The sequence below is a fragment of the Balaenoptera acutorostrata genome, chromosome 4 (assembly GCF_949987535.1).
Source record: "Balaenoptera acutorostrata chromosome 4, mBalAcu1.1, whole genome shotgun sequence".
Classification (NCBI taxonomy): domain Eukaryota; kingdom Metazoa; phylum Chordata; class Mammalia; order Artiodactyla; family Balaenopteridae; genus Balaenoptera; species Balaenoptera acutorostrata.
The window spans coordinates 54167733-54194871 of NC_080067.1; the positions used below are offsets into that span (position 1 = coordinate 54167733).

Genomic DNA, 27139 nt, shown 5'->3' on the forward strand with positions numbered 1-27139 from the left:
GTTCCTCAAAGTCAGTTCCTATACTGCTGATCAAACACCATGGTGACATTATTTCTTATTTCTGCTGTGCATCATTTGTTTTCTGCTTTTAAACTACACCTGTAACAAAATTAATGTATTTTCTATTGGTATTGATTTCTTTAGTTGTATTTTCTCTGGGATTCCTAGTCATAGGAACCAAGTAGAAGACTTAATAAAACTAAATTCTTCTAAACTGTACAGATCATCACCATTTTACAGCACATGCAGCATTTTTACAATAAATTGCCACCAGTGGGATTGACTTAATTAAACAGAGTTTGAAATAATTGCCTTTGTATAACATACATCAAATTTAGTATTTAATTTATCTAAGAAATCTAATTATGCATATGTATTAATTTAATATACTGGGTTTAAATACAATTTATAAAGTTATAAAAATGTTCAACTAATCTATTCTGGCTTAAATTCAATAGGAATTTATTGGAATGTGAAGAAATTAAAGAAAATTAAGACTCAGCCTTTTTAAGAAGTCTGCTGAAATGGAGAGGCTATATTTAATTCACATCTTCATTAATCCAAGCATCTAATGAACAAAATTTCTTTTTAAAAACTGCTCTAGTGATGTCATAATTCTGTAAGGGTAGTAGTTACCAAATTTCCTCTAACATGATAATTAGCATTTGCCTTTACATAAATTAGCCTTTAAATTTATTATTTTTAGGATTATTGGATTGGAGTGACTAAAGTTGATTTATTGTCTTTTCTTCATCACATTATCTGCTTCTTAGCTAAAATAATTTTATTTTAAATTGACATGGCTTGACGCTCTTCCAGAATGACATGTAAAGAAAGCTTGAAGACTGAGTATCTTTGTCTTGTCATTCTTCTCATAATGCTGTATTATTCTTTATCATAATATGCATATATTTTAGTTGTATTTGCTATCATTGTAACACTCACAATTATCAGTTAAATTCATCTTTAAATATATTTGCTACAATGCAGTGTTTTGGGAAAGTTCTATTCTTAATTATGTAAGTATTGCTAAGTTTTTTGAAAGTCTTTTTAGGATGCTGAACATCTTATTGAGAAATTATTTTCTAAATTAATTTTGTTTTGTATTTGTATTAGATTATTCTTTCTGTATCGTTAGATTTTAGGCTTTTTAAAAAACCATAGATTATATATAAATGATTTTTTGCTGGTATTTGTTTTATGTTGAATTTCATAGAATGATTTTGATAGACAGATCTTAGAAAATTGTTTTATTTTTTTCAAAAGAAAAGGTTCTGTCAGTTCTCTTGCAACAATAGTGTGTCACTTTTCTGTATGTTTCATTTCTACAGCAATTGTGCAAATGAGAGTAGTTGAAATGTGCTTTTATAAAGACAATCTACATGTACTCATTTTTTTAAATATCCTAGAACAGTAACTGACATTTGATGCATATCAGAAACATAGTTTAAAAATAGTGGTGTCCAAGCCCCACCCCACCTTAGGCCCTCTGAATCAGACAATCTCCAGAACATGCTGAAAAGCTCCATAGGTGATCTTAATGCATACCAAACATTGAGAACTATTATCCTAAACTTTTCTTGCTGTTCTTCCTTTGGGCTCTTGATATGTGATATGTAGGCTCTATTTTTCTTTTTTATTTTGGCCATGCCACGCGGCTTGCAGGGATCTTAGTTCCCCGACCAGGGATTGAACCCAGGCCCTCGGCAGTGAAAGTGCAGAGTCCTAACCACTGGACTGCCAGGGAAGTCTCTCTGTGGGCTCTTGATAAATGAAGCTCTTGATATAACTTTTCACTTTTTACTCAGAGATTTTGAGTCTTTAGAACTTGGCTAGAAATACCACCAAATAAAAAGAAATTGTACTTTAATGCAATTTCTGTAAATTCTACATTTTTACTCATTATGTATGAACAATACCGATATTTAGTTATTGGAGCATTTCTTGAGACAGTGATATGGTCTACTCATCTGTCCTCTACAAACCCTGCCCCCCTTCACTGAACAGAGATTTGGTGTATTTGCTTAAGGAATTTAGATAGTTATCATGTAAACACAGTAATCATTCAGAAATAGGGTATTTAATTTCAAGAATATACTGAAATAAACACCATGGATGTGAATCAGATATTTGGATTAAAATATCTGGCCATTATTTCAAATGCTGGAAAATTACTGAAATCAGAATACATACAGCTGTAAAGATGAACAAGATAATCTCCTCTTTTAAGTTTACAGTCAAGTGCGAAAGACAAGCCTGAATGCCAAGTGTTATAGTGGAGGAAGGAAAGAAAGGAAATGCTGAGCAGTCAATGGAAGTTGAGTGGACAGAGAAAGGGCTGTTACTCCCCTGGATAGGCAAACAAGAGGACATGGCTAATGGGAGGAATTTGTACACAGCTGACTGAGGTAGGGAGAATGGACAGAAAGTCTGAAAGGTGGTGGCAGAGATAGGAATCAAAGACACATCTAGCACTGTATCTATACCACCTTGAAATAGTCCTCTACCTTTAGCCTGTGCTGAAAGAGTGGGGTTAGATAGCCATGTTTATAATCCAGGATCTCACACACCCAACTACAGTTGACTGCTGAAGGGCAGGGATTAGACAGCCTCATTTGTAACACATGATTCCATACTTGTGACCACAGCTGACGGAACACCTTACCAGGGAGAAACAATTCTTAGGCCAAACTGAGCGACTTTCTTAAGAATTTGAGCTATGAAATTCAGAGACTTACTAGGTATTGGTGTACATGGAAAAGAAAAGATCATTTAGATCTGGTCCAGAGTCACTGAAGCAAGCCAGAGTCTAAAGGACATAGTGAAGAAGTAGAGAGAGCTGATCTATAGAGCGAAGCAAGGGGATGAACTAGGTTTGCAGAACCAAGCGACTGAGGCCCTGTGAGAGAAGTGGCTTGATTTCTGGCTTTGCAGTCCCATTCTTGAGGTCACACAGCTATGCTTCATTTCCTTGTTCTGGATGCCAGTGATTTTTGCCTATTAAATTCTTACAGTAAAGCCCCCTTTTCTTTTTTTTTTTTCCTTTTCTTTTTTTGCTGTGCTGCGCGGCCTGCAGCATCTTAGTTCCCCAGCCAGGGAGTGAACCCGTAAATTCCCTAAATCCACCTTTTCTTAAGCAGGCTTGAGTCAGTTTCCGTTGCGTGTAGTTAGGCAGTTTCAGCTTAGAATCCTAAGTTCTGATCCTCAGCGACTGAGTATATGGTGGTGCCATTAACTGCTAGGGAAGATAAGGGGGAGGTTTATGGAAGAGACTGTATTTTGTATGTGCTGAGTTTGATCGGTGGTGAGATACCTATGTGGAAATGTCTAGTGGTAGTTGGAAATGGGGACTGAAACCCAGCAGAGGTTAAAGCTAGAGATACAGATCTTGCAGCATAAGGCTAATAATTATTGTGATAGAAATGATTTAGGCAACCCTGGGAGATGGTACAGAAGAACAAAAGATGAGGACAAAATCTTGGGGGAAATGCATTTTAAGAATGAGCAAAAGACAGGAAAGGAGATGGAAAGTGATAATAGGAAGAAAACCAGGGTGATGCAAGTTTCACGGAGACAAAAGTGGCTTTGTACTGATCGTGTGGTACAGAGAAATCAGATAGGATGCAAATCAAAGACAACACTGGGTTGAGTAATTGGGTTGGGTAATTGGAGCATGATCCCCTGAGAAAGGCAGCTGCAGTAATAATAGTGGGAGTAGAACCCAGGTGGCTATGGTTTGAGTAGTAGATAAGACATAATGAATACTACCATTTAGTTTGAAAAGCAGAGTGCCTACAGCAAACAAGATCATTTTATCAAATATCTAAAAGGTATAAACCACTTTATTTCTTGCTTTTTTGCTTCAAACTTGAAACTTTGTTGAATGATGAGCATAATAGAGTCTGCAACACTGTAATATGAGGCTGGATTTGAGCTGGATCTTAAAGGATGATTGCTAAGAGGAAAATGGAAGGAAATGTATAACATGTATATGATTGCAGATTTGCTCGTTACAATTCAGATGTGCAGAAGAAGTGGAATTTTCCTACAGAACTCTCGCACCCAGTGGGAAGTCTGGAAAAAAATTAACTTTTAGACCTAGGCACTTTAAAACCTAATCTGATATAAAGCAGCTAGAATTTATAATATCTTAAGGTAGTGCTTAAACATTTTGAAAATTGCTGTCTTATTTCTACCCTTTGTCTTCTCTCTAAAATGCTGTCCACATATATGGGGAGGAGAGGAGGCTTGCACGACAAAATGGCATCAGGGAAGACACTGTCTTCACTCTTTATTCTCTGGGCATCCTGCTGGCCTCTCATGCAATAGGCAACAGCTTGTAAAATATGTGATCAGGTTTTTCCTAGCCTGGTCAGAGCCCAGTAATTCTTGGCTGACGTGGCTTCACCTTAGTTCTCTTGGATGTGGAGAGCAGAGCTCTGAGACTTCGGCAAAAATGTCTCAAGCAGCCCCGTGTAAGTCAGGTTGCAGGTTTAGCACATGCCACTCCACTGCAGGCTCCAGATAAGCCTACTTCCCATTTACCTATTTGCTTCCCACTCAGCTACCTTGTCAGTCTCCCCTTAGGAGAATATAGGAACTTGTGGGTCCCCTCTGTAGCACAGAGGAACAGAGAGTAGCTTGGGAAAGCAAACTGCATTAGGAAGGTTTACTTTGATACGGCTGTGTCCTAGCCTGGGAGTATCTCTTTCAGAATCCTATGGACTCCTCTACTATCCAGCATATTATGGAATACTTCAAAACAATAAAAGCCGAATAGACACTGCTACATGAAACAACAGGAATGAAGTGCACTAATATAATGTACAAAAGAAGTCTGACACAAAGCGTATATATACTGTATGATTCCATTTATATAAAATTCCAAAACATGCAAAACTACTCTGTGATGTTAGACATCATGATAGTGGTTGTCTATTGGAAGATGGTTGGAGGTGGTTCTGGGGAAGCTTATGGCATTTACTGTCTTTATCTGGGTCCTGGTTAACACAGATGGGTTAGCTTTGGGATAATTCATCTTGCTATTCACTTAGATACTTCCATTTAAAAGAAGTATATATTAAAGAAACTAATTTGAAGAATGAGAAAACCAGAGCATTGGTTTTTAAACTTCAGTGAGATTAAAGATGACCTGGATTGTAAAAATGCGGATTCCCCAGACTATCCTCAGAAATTCTGATTCAGTAGCTCTCACTCTAAGAATCTGTATTTTTAACATTTGCCCCAGGTGATTCTGATGCTCCATACTTTAAAAAATGCTGATTTAGTATCTTCAGTTTAAACTGTCTTTACTCTTTGGACAGATGTTCAAGTGTCTGTGACAGAAGTCTGTCATAGTGTTTCTCAAGTCTGAGTTTATTGGCTCTCTAATTGCTAGGAGTAGCATTTCCTCACCAGCTTAATGTTTTCCAAATGTAATGACAGTTGTTAGAAATGTTTGTATTTTTTCCTATACCAGGGTTTTCTTGCACTCATTGAATTCTGCAGTTTTTCAAATTTGATCAAAAAACAAAATTTTTTAAAATTTCCTATTGCATTTTTAACACTATAGACATGCCTTTCCTCGGACATACAACTTTTTTTTTAGATACAGTTAATTATTTCTAGCTATATTCAGCATGTAATAATGTAAAAGAACTTTGTGAAAAACAGCTAGTCTTTATATCTGCAGAGGAGAGATCTTAAAGTGGAAAGAAAGTAAGATCTGAAACATGTAGAGAACATTGGAAACTAAAGTTTGATAAAAGCTAATAGCTAAGAGTAAAATCAAATTCATCTCTCTGAAAGCATGAGAATGGATTTGGTAAGGCATTTAGGTCTTTTCTGGGTCAGTAACTCTAGAACATTAAGTGAAAATCATGGCTCATAATTTATCCAGATGTTCTTCCCATTTCATAACCACCACCACCACCACCACCCCAGTTTCCCCAGGGAGTATGGAAGTGTGGTATGAGGTGCTGAATACAAGGAAAAACCTGTTAAACTTTAAAAATCATTAAGTAGTGAGTAGGGCATATTTATCTTAATTCTTTAATCTGTTAAAGGAATGGACAATAACAGATGTGGGGTTTTTTTTAATGTTAAATTTTTTGAATAAATACAGCTATGATTTGAGGAATTCACAGTACTTTAAGTGAAGGCCAATACTTTGACAACTGTAAAGCTATCACCTTTATTCCTCTCAACATTTAGAGATAGATGGTTTTTACATTTAGACTGCAGAACTTAAAAGTAACCTCTTTAAATTGTCACATAAAATTTTTTTTCTCACACTTTGCCCAGCTTTAGCAGTAATAAATCATTCAGATTAAACAGTTAAGTGGTATGTATGAATTAATTTGTGAACATGGGTCTGTAATCAAAGGATCGTGGTGTCTATTGCCTCTTCATAGAAATTTTAATTTAAAAACAGGATTGACCACAGACAACAGTAATTGTTTGCCATCAAATCATGAAAATGTTATTGGCGTCCTCCAAAAGAGAGAATTATCTTTTTTAAAAGTTCACTGGCAGCACTGACTTGTTTGGAAAGTATACATTTATATGTATTTGTATATGTGTATGTTTATATATATTTGCCTGGATTTGTGAAATTGTTCAATACCCATTTGTAAAATACCTAAAATACTTTTTTCAACCTCTAAACCCCTTGACAGTCCCTGGAATCTGCCACCTGAAACCTTTTTACCACTTCATGACAACTTTCAGTTAGGATACCTATAATGACCTTTCCTTGTATGCTACGTTACTCTTTGGGTATATTTTCTTTATAAAAAGAAATTACTTCCTTGATTTCCTTCTCCAGGTGTTCAAATTTTAGTCCCTATTTTGCTAAATTTCTTTGAAAAAATTACACTACTCAGTTTTTCACAATGGACAGTTATTCACAGTTTAGTATCTCTTTTACTTGTTCTAATTTATGAAAGAAAATTTAATAGACAATAAAATATAATCTCTGTGAAGAGTAATAAGACAAATATATGAAAATTACTTTAAAGCTTGTTTTTCATAGATATTGACCTACTGGTACAAGAGTAAAACCTGCATTAGATGATGGGCTGCAAGCTTCTCCATAACCTGGTGTCCAGTAATAATGCCTTTTAAGGCCATTGGAGACTTCTGCAAGGTACACGTGTCCATCCACCACAAATGGCTCCACATCTGTATTGTCTGATTTTAGACGGCCCATGTGAATTAAATCTGAATATGCCTAGGATTTTTAAGAAAAACTGTATCATTAAGAAAATAGTTTATTCGTTTTACAGTGCTTAAACAAATTTCAACATTCAAATTAGATGTGATAATTTATAGTTTAAAATAAAATATTCTGAATAACACTGCTGAATTTTAATATTTTCCAGGCATTGTAGTTTTTATTCATTTAATTCCACACAATGTAATTACAATCTTGCAAAACTTATTTCTACGTTTTAACGTTATTAGGCATGTTTTGTTGTCTCATGACTCCCAGAGATAACAATTCTATGTATTACCAATTTTGTGGACCAAAGGTCTCATGGTCAAAATTTTCAAGTCCTAAGGTGACTGACTCATAAATGAGGATGGAGTGCTGTTGTATATGCCCTTGAAGATCCGATGACAGCCAGGGATCCATTTTTCAGAAAAATAAACAATCACAGATTTTGGCATACAACTATATGGAGTTCATGGACCCCCTGAAGGTAATCTACAGATTTAGGCTTAGAGAGACCATTCCCATAGTATTAGATGCTGGCCTGGCTGGCCACTAATTATTTCTTCATTGTAGAATTTTCTTTGTATATCTCTTATGGATCATTGATATCTACATAAAAGTGTCGTACAAACATGTTAAACTAGTTTATCAGTAAGGTTGCGATTATAGAGAAAGGCAGAAATTAGACAGTAAAAGATTCAAAAGTCTAGCTGCTTTCTGCTGTAGCTTGTCATTAGTAATTCCAACTCAGCCTCTAGTGTGTAGAATGTGGATATGATGTTTTTCTGAAATCAAGGATTTTTTTTTAATAGTGTACATTTTATTAGCCTTTTTAGTGATAGAATTCTGGTTAGTCTTTTGGCAATTTTTGAGAATTCTAACATCTTATATATTTTTTTTTTTGGCTGCCTTGGGTCTTTGTTGCTGCACGTGGGCTCAGTAGTTGTGGCTCGCAGGCTCTACAGCACACGGGCTCAGTACCTGTGGCACACGGGCTTAGCTACTCTGCGGCATGTGGGATCTTCCCGGACCAGGGCTCGAACCCGTGTCCCCTGCATTGGCAGGTGGACCCTTAACCACTGTGCCACCAGGGAAGTCCCCTAACATCTTATTTTTCTTTCTCTTCTTTCCAAATGAAAACTATTTGTTACTATGCTTTTTGTGTGTGTTGAAAGTAGTATCAAGGGTTCTCTGTATTTACATAAGCAACACACCAAATATTTTGACAGCTTTTACTGTATCTCTCCAAATTCTGTGTCTTGGTTTAATTATTGGGTAGCAGATTGGAGATTGTGCCACAGCAAATTTAAAATAAATCAACAATTGTAATTTAAAAAAACTTAACTTTGGAGAAATTGGGACTGTGTAATTCAGTGATATTTATACTAATATGTAGTACTTGATATCTTTTCCTATTTCAACCACAAAACTTTCCAGTAGCTAATTTTTAGGACTTAACATTAAAATTTATCAAAACTGCAGTGTCTCGTTACACTTTGTAATCATGTCTAAGGCATCTGTATATAACATCTGACGTTATAGGGAAAACCCCAGAAAAAGCCTCAGTGAAGAAAAAAACTTACCACACGTGTAGCTTCATCAAATTTGTTTCCCCAAATGTAGATATTAGAGAGTGTGGGATTTGTTTTCATTGATTGTGAAAGTGCAACAAGTCCTTCTCCCTCTATGTTGTTGCTTACCACTGACAACCTATGGAAAACCAAAAAGTAATAACCCTGGAAACCAACAGTTCCACAAAGAGAATGCGTAAGCTAGCAACAGCATTTATTACACACATTTTATTGTGTTAAGTCTTAGCATTAAATACATTTAATGTATAATCAAAATATTGACCTAATAATTCCTAAAATCCAAGAAACTTAATTTCCTAATTGGATACTTCATGTACCTAAGTAGAGCTACCTACATTTTGGAAATAAACAGTCTTGTTTTCTATTTATTATTCAGTAAAGGTTTGGGGTGGATTACAGATATATTTTTCAAGATAAAGTCATCCAAGTAATATTTTCTTCTTTGATTCATTCTTATTTTAGAGTCTTGATCATATTGAATGATTATAATTTTTCTGTTAGAATTCAGGATAAAATAACAAGAATTTTCTCATTAATTTTTTTTTTTTAATTTTATTTATTATTTATTTATTTATTTATTTTATTTTATTTTTGGCTGTGCTGGGTCTTCGGTTCGTGCGAGGGCTTTCTCTAGTTGCGGCAAGTGGGGGCCACTCTTCATCGCGGTGCGGGGACCGCTCTTCATCGCGGTGCGCGGGCCTTTCACTATCGCGGCCCCTCCCGTTGCGGGGCACAGGCTCCAGACGCGCAGGCTCAGCAGCTGTGGCTCACGGGCCCAGCTGCTCCGTGGCATGTGGGATCTTCCCAGACCAGGGCTCGAACCCGTGCCTCCTGCATTAGCAGGCAGATTCTCAACCACTGCGCCACCAGGGAAGCCCTTTCTCATTAATTTTAAGCAGTCATAACTAGAATCAATCTAATTTTTAAAAGACATTACTTTTGAAAAATAGAAGAAATTGAAATGTTTCCTGTAACTTAATATGTCAGTTTAGAAACTGAGTTTTCATATTTCACCATGAATCTTAAGAGGTAAGAGGTTTAAGGTTAGTATTCTAAAAAATTTAAGTTTTTCTGTTATTTTGGTTAAATATAAAACCATACTAACGCTTTAAGAGTCCTGTTGTGTGAAGCAAGAGCGTCACTGAGATAGTTTGCTCCTGCATTTTCTATTCTGTTAAAAGAAAGATCTATTACTTCCAGGGTAGTATTGCTTTTCAGTACATTGGCCAAACACACCATTCCATCCTGAGTTATTTTATTGCTGGGAAAGGAAAAATATGTAGTTATATTTGGAAATATGAAGTATTCTTTTATTCATAGAGATAGCATGCTTGAAAACTTATATAGTAATAAGTACTTTCTATTTTAGTTAAGATTTATTTTAATCACTCAATTTCCAAAAAAGTTAATAAAAATTTGCCATAAAATGTTGCTTCTATTCTGGTTTACATATTTAAATGGCTCTCAAGTTATTATATCGGTATAAGCCGAATAAATACTAAGGCTCAAGATAAAAAGTTGACAACAATGGTTGCATTTTCTAATTTTGGAATTAGTGTCTAACAAAGAATTTTATCTACAGTGACTATTTACAGAGATTATTCCCATGATTTAACTCCTGAATTAATATATAAGTTATCAACTTACCAGCTTACATCAAGGTAGCGTAGGCTTCTGTTCAGATACAGTGCATCACATAACTGTTTCATACCACAGTTTTTTATGTCATGCTTACACATGTGTAGTTCAACAAGGCACTGATTTTCTTTCAACATGTGGCCTAGATGAACTGTGGACTCTTCCTAAAAATAGATAGTCTTTTTTCTAGAATATAATTTTGAAGCAGTACATGTTTATTCCAAACATGCAAAGTTATTTAAATTAGCTTTTTAAAAAGATTTTATCAGTTAAGACTATTCTACTATTTGCAATTTGTTTGGCATGGCTTTTTAAAACAATCATTTTGCCACAAATATCTTTACTGTCTTAGAAACAGGCAGCAGGCACTTGTAAAGTGCAGTGACTAAGTGATTTAAGAGAGGCTGGTTAAAAAAATCATTACTAAAAAAGCAACAATCATCTCAGCAGGAAAAAAAAAAATCAAAATAATTGGTCCCATGATTGAGCATGAGGGAGTTCCCTGGTGGTCCAGTGGTTAAGACTCAGAGCTTTCACTGCTGGAGCTCAGGTTCAATCCCTGGTCAGGGAACTGAGATCCCACAAGCTGCACGGTGTGGCCAAAAAAAAAAAAAAAAAAAAAAAAATTGAGCATGAAAACCCCTTTACTGCTGTCCTCTCAAGACAAGGTGTTCTTGCCCCTTACATAGGTTTCTAAACTTTGCTCTTGATCGCCACTCTTTGTAGTTTTTAGACAAAATACAAAGACATTGCCCATCATGATTCTATTTTTAAAATACACTCACCCTGTGATATATCCAGTTCCCCTTGGAAAGTCATCCCAAATTTATAAATATGGTTTACTCTTGTTTTCTGGTAACTGGAAGACTTCCTTCCTTCCTTTCCTTCCTTTCCTTCCTTCCCTTCCTTCCTTCCTGCCTCCCTCCCTCCCTCCCTTCCTCCCTTCCTTCTTCCCTCCCTCCCTCCCTCCCTCCCTTCCTCCCTTCCTTCTTCCCTCCCTCCCTCCCTTCCTCCCTTCCTTCCTTCCTTCCTTCTTCCCTCCCTCTGCTGCTTCCAGACAAAAGGTATGTAACCTCAGTGAGGATCTGAACACCAAGTACTTTAAATTTTTAACAGAATCAAAGCACGTCTTAAAATAAATGGGCCAAAGTATTTTATGATAAGAAGTCCTGATGCATTATTGCTGTTTTTATAAGTTTTATAGTCACTGGAAATGCTGATCATGGATAGCCATATATGCTCGAATTATCTAAAAGTACTTTGAGAAAAAATAAAAGTTAAATAAAATCACATAGCAATAGCAGATTGTACATGAGCTTTATAATAAAACTGTCCAAATGCTAGCTTTACCTTGTACTAACTTTATCACTTTGGGCAAATTATTTCATCTAGCTGAGTCCCAGTTCCCTTTTCTATATAAAATAGGTAAAATTTTACTTCCCTCACAGAAGTAAATAAATTAACAAAAGTACCTGGCACAAAATTAGTGTTCTATAGAAAACCACAAAGCATTTATTATTGTTCAATATTCTATAATATGGTATCTGATTTAAGTTATTGCTTTGACACTGAAAATACATATCCAGAGGGAAGCTGAAGTCTGAAATCTTAAATGAAAACTGACCACTTAGGAGGTCCAGTATTGGTCTGCATAGTGCCTGGAACAGAGGACATACTCAATACAGATACGATGTATCCCTTGACTGCATTTTTAGGTCAAGAAATTTGAAAGAGGGACCATCCTTATTAAGAAAGGGAACTAGTATCAAAAATAGTAAAGGGTTTTTGTTTTTTGGGTTTTTTTTTTTTAGCTCCACTCACTGAGTTTGTGGCTTAGTTTGGCCTAGGGTGGCACCTAGCATCAGCGTTTTTCCAAGCTCCCCAGATAATGAACAGTAAAACCCTTAAATGAAACAGGTTTGCTGGCTTGTATTTGGGAACATTAAGTATGAGGAAGCACAAGAGGATTCTACTCCACAACCATTTAAGAGACTAGTACTGTCAGGGATAGAAGGGGGCGGCTGCCTGGGAGAGGAACAGAAAGCAGGCTAGTTTAGCTGACTGACCAGAAGCACCAGGCTAAGAGCAAGGTCCGGGGCCTGAGAAAGAGCCCTGGGCTTTTTTTTTTTTTTTTTTTTTTTTTTTTTTTTTTTTTATTTATGTTTTGGCTGTGTTGGGTCTTCGTTGCTGCGCGCAGGCTTTCTCTAGTGGGGGCGCTGGGCTTTCAATAACTATTCTCAGATGGATTTAGGAGTAATGACACCACTGAACATTTAAAAGAGGAATTGTGCTTCAAATGCAATTTCATATAGTTTAACATACTTCCGCAGGGCTTTAATCCGGAAAATTTTGATTCAGCCTTCAAATCTCTTAACACGTCCTCAGTCTGAGGCGCTTCCCTGCCACCTCTCATCCCCCTGCATTGACTTCTCTGTCTTTTCTCCTGCTCCCAAGGCACCCTGAGCATATCACTCTCCAGACTTGTGGATCTCCCTCCGTGTGGACTGAAAAAAAGCTCTTTGAAAACGAGGGCTGTGTGCTTTGACACTATCCCTGGCACCAGCATTGTTTCTTGTTTAGGGTTGCATTCCAATATTCACTGAGTGAAGAATCAGAAATGAAGCAATTTACTGAATGCTTACTTTGAGCCAGGTATTTTGCTGGTCTTTAAAGTAGGTTCTTCTATTTGTGGATTCTGGTTGTCTTTTTGAGGTTAAATTTGTAAACATGAAGCAATTAACATGATGTAAAATTCCAGAATTTTTCATACAGGAAAGTACAGAGATAATTCAAAGGGAGAGATCTATGTAGACAACGAATGCAAAATATACTTACAAATATGAAAAATATTTTTAAAATATGGTTAATTCTCAATTACTCATACTAATGGGGAACAGTGAAGTAGCTGATTTAAAGACCAAAGTCCTTGAACTTTTTCTTTTAGTAGATATTCTGTTTTTGTTTAGACCAATAGTAAAACGAGTTCTTATTCCCTAGCATTTTGCTGATAAGAGAGGAGAGCCACCTAAAAGAATGTTAAGGGGCAAGGAGAAGCCTTGAGAGTTGGAACCATGTTTTTACCATCTTTCTGTCTCTAGCATGCAGCTTACCTGAAGCACCAAGTCCAGACCTCCCAGACTGCTATTCGTATGCAATTTGCCGTTATTGCTCAGGATTTCAAAAATGTAAATGGTTCATCACATCAGTGTAACAAGAACAAACAAATCACAAAACAGTTCACACTGGGCTCTTATAATCCTCCAGCCTTTAAAACTTTAATCATTTATGCTTTCATCTTAAAGTCCTCTGCCCCTCACAGGTTTACTCACTGAGAATGAGTTTATAAGAAAAATAGACGACATGTTTACTGTTTAAATAAGCAACATCTAAAACCATATTTATAAAACTCTTACCAAGAATTTAAAATTTTCCTTTCAAGTTTTTCTTTGTAAACAGTAGTTTACAGTTCTAAAAATACAATGCATTCATGAATCTTGACATAACCTTCAGTAAGTAGTACCTTCGTTTTATTCACATGTAGCCTTATTAACTGCTCACTTTGAATACATACCTGTTCACCATACAGTATAGGTCGGTTTAGGTTTAATCCCTTAATTGTTTGGTTTTGAGTTAGGACTGTAGCGAATGCTATCACACTCTGCATTCCCTAAAAACAGGTAAGTTCATTAAGGAAACTGACAAAGTATATAAATTAACCTCCCTAATATTTCAAGATCAGTAATCTGGATTCTGACAAATCAAAATTGTAGGTTGATCCTTCAATGGTAGGTTGATCAAATTCAGAAATGAATTGTTACTGTGTTATTTTCTCTCTGCCCTAAAATCTATAACATACATGGGGAGTTTCTTAAGGTTTCAGTATCCATTTCCTCCGGTGTTTACCTCTAGGTTTGCTCCTAAGCCCTCAAGGTTCTACATGATGCACAGAAATACAGACACACAAGTGGATCCCAGCTAGGGCTCTATACTACATATAGTGTATATCCTTAATGCAAGCTTTCTTTTACATTCATACTAGTACTTTAAGTGTGTGTTTGTGGCAGGAAAGGGTTACTAATCACATTTCTCACTGCTCCCACAGGCCTCCCTCTACCTTATTGGAAGGGCCTAGTCCTCTGCCATCTCTGTGATGCACACACATCTAGTTGTTATGCCAGAAAACCTGGGCTTTCTTCCACTTCACCAGTCCTCTTACTCTCCTATCAGTTGATCAGCAAGTCTTACAGATTCTGCCTCCAAAAGATGTTTCAAATTTGTCCGTCTCTGTAGCTACCACCCCAACGCCAGTCCTCATCACCCACCTGAATTACTGCAGAAACTGCCTAAGTGGTCAGTGGGCTTCCTCTCACCACCCTCTAATTCCCCACAGAGAAACAAGAGTGATCTTTTACAAGCACCAATCATATCATGTCACCCCTCAACTTAAAGCCTTTCCATAATTTGCATTTAACTCCCTTTGTGTAGCTACTCTGGCTTTGTAGTTCTCAGACTCAGTATTTCATCATTCATGTACTCCCCTCATGATTTTTGCCATATCTGAGTATCAGTTTTACTATTTACCTAATACTTTTCCATTAAATCAACTCACTTTTTCCTTTATATTTATTTTAAAACTGTGTCACTACCATAAATGGAAAGCCACAATCCCTTGAAATAAATAGAAAGCATTTGTAAAAACAAATACGTATTAAAATTACCTCAAATTATGTCAGTCAGTATGCTACCCATACCACACTTGGGGAAGCATTATCTTAGAGTCTGTGTGTTCTGGACCCCCTGCCTGGAATGTTCTGCCATGGACCCTCTTCAAGGGAGCTCTTTCTCATCCTTCACAACTCCTAAGTATGACCTCCTCAGGTCTTCGGGTAACCATCCTATCATGCCTATTACCTTCTGCCCATTATCAGAGTACTTTGCCAACTTTGTAGCACTTTTCTCTAATTTACTGATGTTTTCCTAACTAAAATATAACCTTTATAAGGGCAGAGACCATATCTGATGCACTCTTATATCCTTAGAATCTAGAATTGTGACTGGTATGTGTAGACAATACACAGTTGACCCTTAAAGGGTCAAGGATCAACTGTGTACCTTGGTATCCATGGAGTCAAACAACCTTGAATCCTGTAGCAACTGTGGTATTTACTATTGAAAAAAATCTGCATATAACTGGACCCCAGCAGTTCAACCCGTGTTATCAAGAGTCAACTGTATATTGAATTAATGCTTTCCCAAGACCATACTGGCTGCATCTACCCCCTTCTTAAGCTTTAGAGCCTATTACCCCTAAAAGCCTCCTTGGCCCATCTTACTGTTTTCCTGTCCCAGGAATTTTGCATTAACCTATTAACAATAGGTTCCTAACAGTAGGCCTGAAGGTTTGAAGGCATGTTTGAGAAAATGAAGCCTAGAATTTGAAGACATGCAAAACAGACAGACTTCTCATTATCAGTCCAGATGAAGGCTCAGAGCAGCTCTTAGCATAACCTTAGGTTTTATGCTATAACATAACTACTCACTGCAAAATGTTTCCATAAGTAAAAAATTTATATTATACGAATGAAGTAGTATTTGTTTAATTAAAAGGAACATAATCTTCTTCTTTAGAAAATCCCATACAAGTTAAGAAGGGTAACAGATGGAAATGTAGGAAGATTTTTTTACACTGGATATTCTTCCATAATATTATTTATTATAATCTGATTCTTATTTTAAAAAAATATTTTCTCTGATATTAGACCTTAGAGACAAGCTTAATCATTCATAAACTGTCATTTAGCTGGTCTCTGACACTTCTCTATGCTAGTTTCCAGGGAGAATGATCCAATATCTGAGTGACCATCTCATACCCAATTTAACTCACCAGATCACAGTCACCCACATCTAATTTCTCTAAGGATGAATTAATTTGTAGCATTGCAGCAAAAAACATTCCACCCTTATTTTCAATCTTGTTTCCAGTCATTCTTAGGTGCTTCAGAGTTGTATTCTTCTGAAAAGGAAAAGAGGCAAAACTTGGTTAAAATTTTAACCCACAGAATTCTCTTTAGATTACATGAGTTAGGAGGCTATATTACTATTTGCAGACTCTTCAGTTTTTCATGGAGATAGAACAAGATATATTCCTTAAAGGTAACATTCAATTTCCCATAACAGATAAAAATCTAGTTTAATAGTTTAGTAGAAAGAATGCCCAGGAAATAGATACCAAAATAATGACCAGTAAATGAAGCAGATTTTAATAACTTTCCTTTCATTAGAAAATCTATAAATTTATCTTCTAAGAAAATTACACCACCTTTTAAAATTGAGATGAAATTCACATAACACAAAATTAACTATTTTAAAATGTACAATTTGGGACTTCCCTGGCGGTCCAGTGGTTAGGACTCCATGCTCTCGCTGCCGAGGGCCTGGGATCAATCCCTGGTTGGGGAGCTAAGATCCCGCAAGCCGCACGGTGCAGGAAAAAAAATAAGCAAGAAAATGTACAATTCACTGGATTTTACTACATTCGCAGTGTTGTGCAGCCATCACCTCTAGCTAATTCCAAACCATTTTTATCACCCCTAAAGGAGACCCTGTACCCATTAAGCAATCACTTCACATTCCCCCGTATCATTTTGAAAGTGATACAATTTCTCAGACATTTGCGAAGTTTAATTCCTTCTCTTATTTCATTTCTTTTGATAAATCTTTCACAAAATTACAGACATTTCATTGTCCTAGTGAATAAATATTTGGACATATAAGTGCAAATAATTATCTTTAAAATTAAGTCAAACCCCTCTAAGAGTGGGAAGAAGGCAAGGATGTCTACTCTCACCACTTCTATTTGACATTGTACTGGAGGGTCTAGATAGGACAATTAGGCAAGAAAAAGAAACAAAAAGGGCATCCAGGTTGCAAATGAAGTAAAACTCTTGTTTGCATACGACATGATCTTATATGTGGAAAATTCTAAGGAATCCACCAAAAAAAACCCAAACCAAAACAAAACAAAAGCTGTTAGAACTAATAAATGGGGAATTCCCTGGCGGTCCAGTGGTTAGGGCTCCATGTTCTCACTGCTGAGGGCCCAGGTTCAATCCCTGGTCAGGGAACTAAAATCCCACAAGCCGGCCAAAAAAAAAAAAAGAACTAATAAATGAGTTCAGCAAGTCTGCAGGACACAAGATCAATATATAGAAATCAACTGTATTTCCATACACTAGCAATGTACAATTCAAAAATGAAATTAAAATTCCATTTATAATAACATCAAAAAGAATAAAACATTAGGAATAAATTTAACAAAAGGGCAAGACTTGCACATTGAAAACTACAAAGCATCAAAGCATGGTTGAAAGAAATTAAAAACAACCTAAACAGGGACTTCCCTGGCAGTCCAGTGGTTAAGACTCTGAGCTTCCACTGCAAGAAGCATGGGTTCAATCCCTGGTCGGGGAACTAAGATCCCACATGCTGTGCAGTGTGGCCAAAAATAAATAAATATTAAAAAAATAAAATAAAAACAACCTAAGTAAATGGAAACACATCCCATGTTCCTGGATCGGAAGACTTAAGAGAGCAATATTCCCCAAATTGATCTAAATATTTAAAGCAATCCCTCTCAAAATCCCAGTTGCATTTTTTGCAGAAATTGATAAACTGATCTTAAAATTCATGTGGAAATGCAAGGGACCCAGAAGAACCAACACAATCTTGAAAAAAGAACAAAGAGGACTCACTTCTTGACTTTAAAACTTACTACAAAACTACAGTAGTCGAGATATTGTGAGACTGGCCTAAGGATAGACATACTGATTAAAAGAATAGAATGGAGAGTACAGAAATAAACCCTCACATTTATAATCAACTGACTTTCAATAAGGATGTCAAAATTAATGGCGAAAGAACAGTCTTAACAAAAGGTGTTGAGTCAAATGGATATCCACATGAAAAAGAATGAAATTAGACTCCTACTTCACCTCATATATAAAAATTAACTCAAAATGTGTCAGAGAACTAAATGAAAGAGCCAAAACAAAAAGCTGTTAGAAGAAAATGTAAGTGTAAATCTTCATGACTTTGGATTAGGCAAAGTCATGAAGTTATAGCCTTCTTAGATACATCACCAAAAGCCCAAACAACAAAAGAAAAAATAGATAAAATGAACTTCATCAAAATTAAAAAATTTTGTGCTTCAAAAGACACCACTAAGGAAGTTAAAGGCAACCTACAGAATGTGCGAAAATATTTGCAAATCATGTATCTAATAAGGGACTCCAGAAAGAGCAAAAGATTTGAACAGATAGTTCTCCAAAGAAGATATACAAATGACTAATTAGCATATAAAAAGATATTCAACATCTTTATTCATTAGGGAAATGCAAATCAAAACCACAAAACCTCTTCATACCCACTAGGATAGCTCAAATCAAAAAGACAATAACAAGTACTGATGAGGATATGGAGAAATCAGAACACCAATACATTGTTGGTGGAATTGTTAAAAGGGACAGCCACTTTGGAAAACAGTTTGGCAGTCACTCAAAATGTTAAACAGAGTTTCCAAATGAACCAGCAATTTCACTCCTAGGTATGTACCCTAGAAAACTGAAAACATACATGCACAGAAAAATGTGTGCAAATATTCATAGCAGCATTATACGTTATAGACAAAAAGTGGAAACCCAAATGTCCATTAACTAATGGATGAACAAAATGTGGTATTTCCAAACAATGGAATATTACTTGGCAATAAAAAGAAATGAAGCATGTTACAACATGGATAAAATCTGAAAGCATTAAGCCAGTCACTAAAGGCCACATACTGTACGATTCCATTTATAAATGGCCAGAATAGGCAATCTATAGGTAGAAAGTAGATGTGACTGCCAGGTGCTGGAGAGTGAGAGAGAGAAGCACAGAGAGGGATTACTAACGGGTACAAGGCTTCTTTTTGGGGGAAAATGTTCTAAAAACAGTGATAGTGGTGATGGTCACATAACTGTGAATATAACTGACTGTTGAACAACACAGGGGTTAGGGGCGATGACCCTCTGTGCAGTTGAAAATGACTTTAACTTTACATTTGGCCCTCTGTATCCGAGGTCCTGCATCCTCAGGTTCAACTGACCGTGGATTGTGCACTACTGCAGCATGTATTTAGTGAAAGAAATCTACATATGAGTGGACCCATACAGTTCAAACCTGTGCTGTTCAAGGGTCCACTGTATTCAATATACTAAAAAACCACTGAATTGAACACTTACAAAGGGTAAATTTTGTATATGTGAATTATATCTTAATAAAGCTCTTTATTTTTTTATTCTCTATTTTTTTAACTGAAGTATAGTTGATTTACAATGTTGTGCTAATTTCTGCTGTACAGCAAAGTGACTCAGTTATACACATATATATATTCTTTCTTTATATTTTCCATTATGGTTTATCCATAAAGCTGTTTATTTTTAAAAATGAGTTCAAAAGTGCTCATGTAATGTCCAGATTTTAATAAATTGAAGTGAAATAAAAAATATACATTCGCACAATATTAAAATAAGTTGACATTAACATTTGTTTCTGTTGGTTCCAAGCTAAAACTAAAGAAGTTAAAATTCCCAAATAAAATGTTAGTTTGAGGTATACGAATGCTTACATGTAGTGCTTTAGCAATCAGTTCTCCACCTTCAGGCCCAATGTCATTAAACATAAGGTTTAAGTAAATGAGATTATGTTGTTTCTAAAATAAGGAGAGAAAAGAAGCTATTACATGTGTATTATTAGAAATCAATAATATGTAAGAGCTGCTTTTTAAGTAAAAGTGTTTACCTCCAAAAAAATTCTTTATAACCAGGAAATTTCAAGGTCCAGCAAAAAAAAAGGACCATTAAGGAAAAAAATCAACATGATCATTTAAACAAATATAATGGCAATATAAAGAAAAGAACTATATTCATTTTTGATCAATGATTCGAAGTATGGATGTGCTTTATGTACTTAACCATAGTGTATAAGTTTGCAAAAGATGACTCAGGAGGCTCTAGGTACCAGCTCTACTGAGACCAAATACACAAATGGGTTTTTAGTGTATTTCAAGTGTTATAAATATGGCAGAGTCAGGACACTTGACATTTTGCAAAACTAGTGTTTTATGTGTGTGTGATTAGACTAGGTGATTTCACTGTAAACAGAACTAAGAATATTTTGATGACGATGCTTTTGCAGCATTTTTATTTGTGGTTGATGAAAATAACGTGGTTACTTCATTTTTTTTTTTTTTTAATCTTCACTCTGTCCTTACATTGTGTGCCATTTCATGGACATGAGAATTTTAAGATCATTTTAAGCTCATTAGAAGCACTTGTAGCAGATGAGAATGGAACAAATAGGAAATTAAAAAGCCAATTTAAGGGAAGAATAAAAAATGATACATGCTGCTTTAAACATTTTATTTTAACTGAAAATACAGACATACATACGTATGTGCCAATCTTCTGAGGCTGAAACAAAGCCTTTTCTTTAACGACACCTATTCTTATTGGTGGACCACACTGTCTTTCTTAAATAAAATGCAACCATAAAACAGCATTTCAGCTTGGGTATCTCCAAAGTGAAGTCTACAATAAAGGGTTAGCTTAGCAGGCTAGGCGTGCTGAAACCCTGCACGTTCCAAAGAAAGGGCTGGTTCTTAACTGGGTCCTGGGAGAAAAAAAAAATGAACCAAGAACATTTTGTAGTAAAATAATACCTGAAGCAGTTTTGCAGCATAGGATACGCCAACATCACTTATGAGGTTATATCTAACATCCAAACCTGAAGAACACAGATGAATAGAAGCTGATATTCCTTCTAATGAACACTTAAAATCAGGAAAATGAAAGCAGGAAGGAATGATTCTTAAGGAGACATACCATTAATATATGGATTATTCTTTAAAATTCTGCAAAGAATCCAAAAATCTTCACCTGTTACTCTTTCTACTGGCATTAAGTGACAGTTACCAGCAACATTTAATGTGATTCCTACCAATCTGTTAAAATATAAAAAAGAAATCCAGTAAAGAAATAAAAGTATTTTTCCTTCATGTTTAGTAACATCATGGATAGCATTTACTGGAACCAAGTATGTATCACAATACAGATTTATATCAAGTAACTTAAAACTACTGAATATTCTACAGCTTTTGCAAAGCACTTTAACATATGCATAGTTTAATTTCTCAACCACAAGAAAACCAAAGTATTCCCACTTGACAGATAATGACATTGAAGACTTCAATGATTTGCATAAATAAACCCAGCTCACAGGAGTTAAGGACAAATCTGGAACCCAGACTTGGAGAATGCTGGTCTAGTCCTTTTTCAGTAAACTCCACTACCTCCAAGACCTAACCATGTCGATCATCTATGCTGAATCAAAAAGTATGTCCACTTTATCAAGCATTTGCAAATGGCTTTCAAATCACTCAGTGTTCCAGGATTTTCACACAGATGAATATCAGTGAATGTTACTGATGTAGTCAAGTATTTGTCTTCCTTACCCCTTTTCAATTTCTTCGTCCACTTCTTGGAGTATATGCAATATAAAAGGTTTAATTTCCTGGGACTTTTCCATACATAGCTCATAATAATATTCCTGTAGACCGCCAATAGGTTCTGCAGCTTTTGAAAAATAAATGCATTACCCTTCATCGCATATACATTATCCCAGGAGCTTCCCCCCCGCCAGAAAAAAATTAGACTTCTTTCAAAGATACAAATGTGTGTGTATAGAGTTGAGGGCAGGGTGAAGAAAAGGAGATGATGTTAAGAATACAGAAAGGGAAGAAAAATAAGAAGGAATGGGAGAGAAGAAAAATGCTGTTTGGAGAACTAGGGCCATAGAAGTACCCACTGAAGAGTGGGCAGACACTAACTTGGAAGTGACACAAAGGGAGAACTAACCTCTGTTATGTAACAGGTCTGGCAGCTGAGGAAAATGATGTCCAGAGAAATTACGTATTGTGCCTAAAATCATACAGCTAATAAGGGCAGAGTACAGAATCATACTGACTCCAAAGTCTCCTCCTACTCTGCTATAATGGGTTAGGGTGACTCAAGGTTGCTTATCATGGCTTCAAACAAAGATAATTTTATCATAGAGTCTAAACTCAAAAGGGATCTGAAAAATCACCAAGTCCAATAGGCTTCTTGGAGACCCTCTATACCATGCACGTTGATGGCATTTGAATACAGCTCTGTCTGTTCTTCCTAACACCAAGTTGAGGCCTAGCTCACAGAAGCGCTTCACCTACCCTGGCCTTCCATTTCCTCTTTCTAAAGGTGATTTTCCCTGTCCAGTCCTTAATAAGGAAGACAGAAACAAAACAGGAGTTAAGAACTTGTTCCTCTGTTATACCTGCACTTTTCCTTAATGGTCTTATTATTTTCGATATTACTTTTCTTTTTTTTTTTTAATTTTGCTTGTGGCCTTTTTTCAAGTTTATTTATTTTATTTATTTATTTTTGGCTGTGTTGGGTCTTCGTTCCTGTGCGAGGGCTTTCTCCAGCTGTGGCGAGCGGGGTCCACTCTTCATCACGGTGCGCGGGCCTCTCACTGTCGCGGCCTCTCTTGTTGCGGAGCATAGGCTCCAGCCGCGCAGGCTCTGTAGTTGTGGCTCACGGGCCTAGCTGCTCCACGGCATGTGGGATCTTCCCAGACCAGGGCTCGAACCCGCGTCCCCTGCATTGGCAGGCAGATTCTCAACCACTGCGCCACCAGGGAAGCCCTCGATATTACTTTTTTAAAAATTTTTATTGGAGTATAGTTGATTTACAATGTTGTATAGGTTTCAGGTGTACAGCAAAGTGAATCAGTTATACATATATATATATCCACTCTTTTTAAGATTCTTTTCCCATATAGGTCATTAGAGTATTGAGTAGAGTTCCCTGTGCTATACAGTAGGTCCTTATTAGTTATCCATTTTATATACAGTAATGTGTATATATCAATCCCAGTCTTCCAATTTATCCCTCCCCCTCCCCTTCACTATTACTTTAAAAGCATCCTTTTTGAGGCCCAGGCCTTCTTGGGTAGAAGGTGTGCTGACACTTTTCTTAGAAGCACACACCACTGTCTGTATGTTCTGTCCTACCTTTTGGGTATGTCTCTTTAAGAGGTCATGCTCAGAGATCTCACCGCTCAGTCAGCCTGAGGTCGTTAGGATTCTGCTTCTCTAAGTCTCTACATCTCAAAGATCTTATTTGCTGAGTGGATTTCTGCACTACATGAACTAAAGAGTTTGCTAAACAAATGTGCAAAACAAGATTTAAGATGAGGAACATCATATTACACAAGTGAAAGCAGATAAACTTTTCTTATAGTTTTTTAAAATAAACTTTTAAAAAATAAATGTAGGGGACTTCCCTGGTGGTCCAGTAGTTAGGACTCTGTGCTTTCACTGCACCGCAGTGCAGCCCAAATAAATAAATAAATAAAGTTAACCCACACTTATTTCAGATAACTTGGAAATTTCAATATCAAAAAGAAAATAAAGAAAAAAAAAAGAAAAGAAAAGAAACATTCATCAGCAATCCCGCTACCAAAGAACCACCACAACTGAGGTCTGAGGGTATTTCCTCCCTATTATTTTTCTTTTTCTATATCCTTTTTTTCTTCAGTTAACATTGTGAGCAGCTTTCCCATATCATTAGATATTCTCTGAAAAGTTTTAATGTCAGCATAATTTCTGTCTTGTGGATGGATGTACATAAGAAATCTTTCACTTACCAGATATAAAATAGATAAACAACAAGGACCTACTATATAGCACAGGGAACTATATTCAGTATCTTGTAATAGCCTATAATGGAAAAGAATCTGAAAAAGAATATACCTATATATACGTATGTATAACTGAATCACTGTGCTATACACCTGAAACTAACACAACATTGTAAATCAACTATACTTCAAATTAAAAAAAATTTTTTTAAAGAAATCTTTCACTTACTTTAGGAAATTTTCATGTATTTAAATAATACTTCAGCACAGTATTTCCCGAATTGTGTTCTGTGGAGTACTAATCTACAAGATGATCAAAGATGCTCTAAATAGAATAGGTTTTGTTGTCAAATAAGTTTGGGAAATGATGAATTGAACAATGCTAAACAGATTCCTATCTACAACACTTCTCAGGACATTTAAAACTCTCAGGTGCTCAAAGATTCCTCCGATTGTTGAGCCTGGCGGGGAGGGAGGTTAAAAGTGCTCACAGACTTAGGACTTACGTGACCATGGTTAACATGGAATGCAATCCAAAAAATGCTGGTTTAGCATCCTCAACAGAAAACAAAGCAAGTAGATCTCAAACGGATTTACTTCCTGGAGCTGGGCTCCCACTGGGTTTCTTTCCTCTCTTCTGGTTACTACTTTCCTCGGTATTAAAAATGTTAAACAAAATTTCAGAAATAGAGACCTGATTGAAATAAAGACGTGTTTATTTGGGATTTGTTAGGACTGCAACCCAGGAGACACAGATCCAAGAAGCACTTGAACTGTGTTCCACCAGACTACAAAATGGTGGAGGCTTATAAAGGCAAAAAACCCACAAGGTTACATAAATTGTTTGTCAAGAATTAGGATTGGAGCTGGCAAGAAGTAAGGGTGCTTGGTAAGCAAGGATTGGTAGGAGTCTGAAACAATTACAAAATTGCAAAGGTGGGGGTAATTTGAAACTACAAGGCTGCAACTAGCAGCTGCTAGCAGATTCTGTTTTGAAAACAGCTGGTAGTGTCCTTGAGTCTCATACAGTTCAGAGAAAATTCAAGCTCTCAGTGATGAAGGAATGCATCTGAAATCATATCCACCATGGCCACTTGGCTCCATTTTGCATGCCTGTACCACAGTTACTCCATTTTGATTTTTAAACGATCTTTTTTTTTTTTTTTTTTAATAAATTTATTTATTTATTTTTGGCTGCGGTGGGTCTTTGTTGCCTCACGTGGGCTTTCTCTAGTTGCAGAGAGCGGGGGCTACTCTGTGTTGCGGGGCTTCTCATTGCAGTGGCTTCTCCTGTTGCGGAGCACAGGCCCTAGGTGCACAGCCTTCAGTAGTTGTGGCACGCGGGCTCAGTAGTTGTGGTTCACGGGCTCTAGGGCGCAGGCTCAGTAGTTGAGGCGCATGGGCTTAGTTGCTCCGTGGCATGTGGGATCTTCCCGCACCAGCGCTTGAACCTGTTTCCCCGGCATTGGCAGGCAGATTCTTAAACACTACGCCACCAGGGAAGCCCTAAACGATCTTAAGTATGTCATCAAATAGAAGAGAGGATTGCCCTGAGAATTTCTCTGACGTTCATTCTGCCTGCCCTCAGCTGGCACAACCGTATCCAGGACATGCAGACAGATGTCAGACTTACAGGTCATGTTTTTGTGAAGACATGAAGGAATCTTAGATTACAAGCTAAATACAGCTAAAGAAATTTACAAGAATATTTGTATTTAATTACCTGGCCATGGATGTAAATTATTTTAAAGCTTCAGCTATATCTTTCTGCTACGCTTTTATTTACAATTCACCTAAGTATTGTATGTCAGGATTCTATGGCACCAATAATTTATTTCCTATAGTGTATCCATATTAGGAGAAAATAATAAACCAGTCTGCAAAGTGTAAAGCAAAACCTAGGAATAACCAATTACACAAGAAAATGTCAAGGCTCTAACCTAGATTTCATTTTTAATCCACACCTGAGTCTTGAGTTCCAAATAATTTTTACTTAACAGCCTGCTTTAAAAATTCTAAAAAAAAAAAAAAAATTCTAGTTAAGGGCTCATTTTGGAGGTGGTTCCCAATGCCCTCCCATACTGGAACAGCCAAGTACTGGGAAATCCAAGGGTTGAGGGTGTCAGACTTGGGTGCCTACCCAGAACTGTCTGTGTGGGCTGCACAAGTTACTTAAATTCTTCGATCCTAAATTTCCTCTTATGCTAAAAGCAGACTATATCAATGCTCATCTCATGGTGCTTTGAGGAATACGAAGGCTTCTGGCACAATTTCATATCTACAACACAAGTGTCCCAAATGGAAATGGTGGAGGGAGAGGGCGTTCACACTATACTTAACTTGCTACCGGATAATTCATGGGTGCAGAAATACTTAAAACCGAGCTGGCGTAGAGGTGCAAAGAGCGGTTTCCAGACCCTCTCGCCCACCTGGGCCCTGCTCTCTGGAGACTGCACAAAAAGGGACCCAAGAAGCATATCCAGACAACCTTCTCAGAGACCATAAGAGCAAAGCGACACACACTTTAGTACTTCAGGACAACCCACCGCGCGAACTGCGCACCCGCTGCGGGAACTTGGCGCTCCGCTCCCGCCTGCGTCTGGGGGCGCCCCGAAGTTCCGGCCACAGCTGGGGTTCCCAGGGGCTCCCTCCCGCCGGACCACCTCTGGCCCGAAGTCTGCTCGGAGGAATCGGCCTGCCCCCGACGGCCCTCGCGCGTTTCGTCCGGGCCAGGCCGGCGCCAAAAGACCCCCTATTTCTTACCGCTACAGTCGGCCGCAGCCCACGCCGGAGTAGGGGTCGTAGATGGGGCGGAAGGTGGGGTCCGGGACTCAGGCCCGGCCTGCTGCGGGCTGCGCTGCATGCTCTCTGCCTCCCGCCGGCCGTGGCAGCGGCGTTGTCATGACGACCGCGCGCGTGC

General features: G+C 37.1%; 2 protein-coding genes across 9 annotated transcripts in view; one reads left to right on the top strand and one right to left on the bottom strand.

Annotated features, from left to right (window-relative positions):
• MYNN (myoneurin) overlaps positions 1-7358 on the top strand; it is a 22994-nt gene extending 15636 nt beyond the window's left edge. The window contains exon 9 of the transcript XR_452493.2: positions 459-7358. The gene's annotated coding sequence lies outside the window, so the exon portion shown is untranslated. The remainder of the gene's footprint in view (positions 1-458) is intronic.
• LRRC34 (leucine rich repeat containing 34) lies at positions 6081-27139 on the bottom strand. Of its 8 annotated transcripts, none has more exons than XM_007197535.2 (11): positions 26983-27139; positions 21995-22115; positions 21366-21484; positions 21203-21267; positions 20111-20194; positions 16331-16459; positions 14018-14113; positions 10456-10610; positions 9914-10069; positions 8800-8926; positions 6081-7231 (listed from the first exon to the last, which is right to left on the bottom strand). In XM_007197535.2, the coding sequence occupies exons 1-11, from the start codon at positions 27080-27082 to the stop codon at positions 7028-7030; spliced, it is 1356 nt and encodes a 451-aa protein (XP_007197597.1). In that variant the 5' UTR covers positions 27083-27139; the 3' UTR covers positions 6081-7027. The 8 variants fall into 8 exon arrangements, with proteins under 8 accessions (XP_007197597.1, XP_057401046.1, XP_007197599.1 ...); XM_057545063.1 differs by having other exon boundaries at positions 21203-21291; XM_007197537.2 differs by lacking the exon at positions 20111-20194.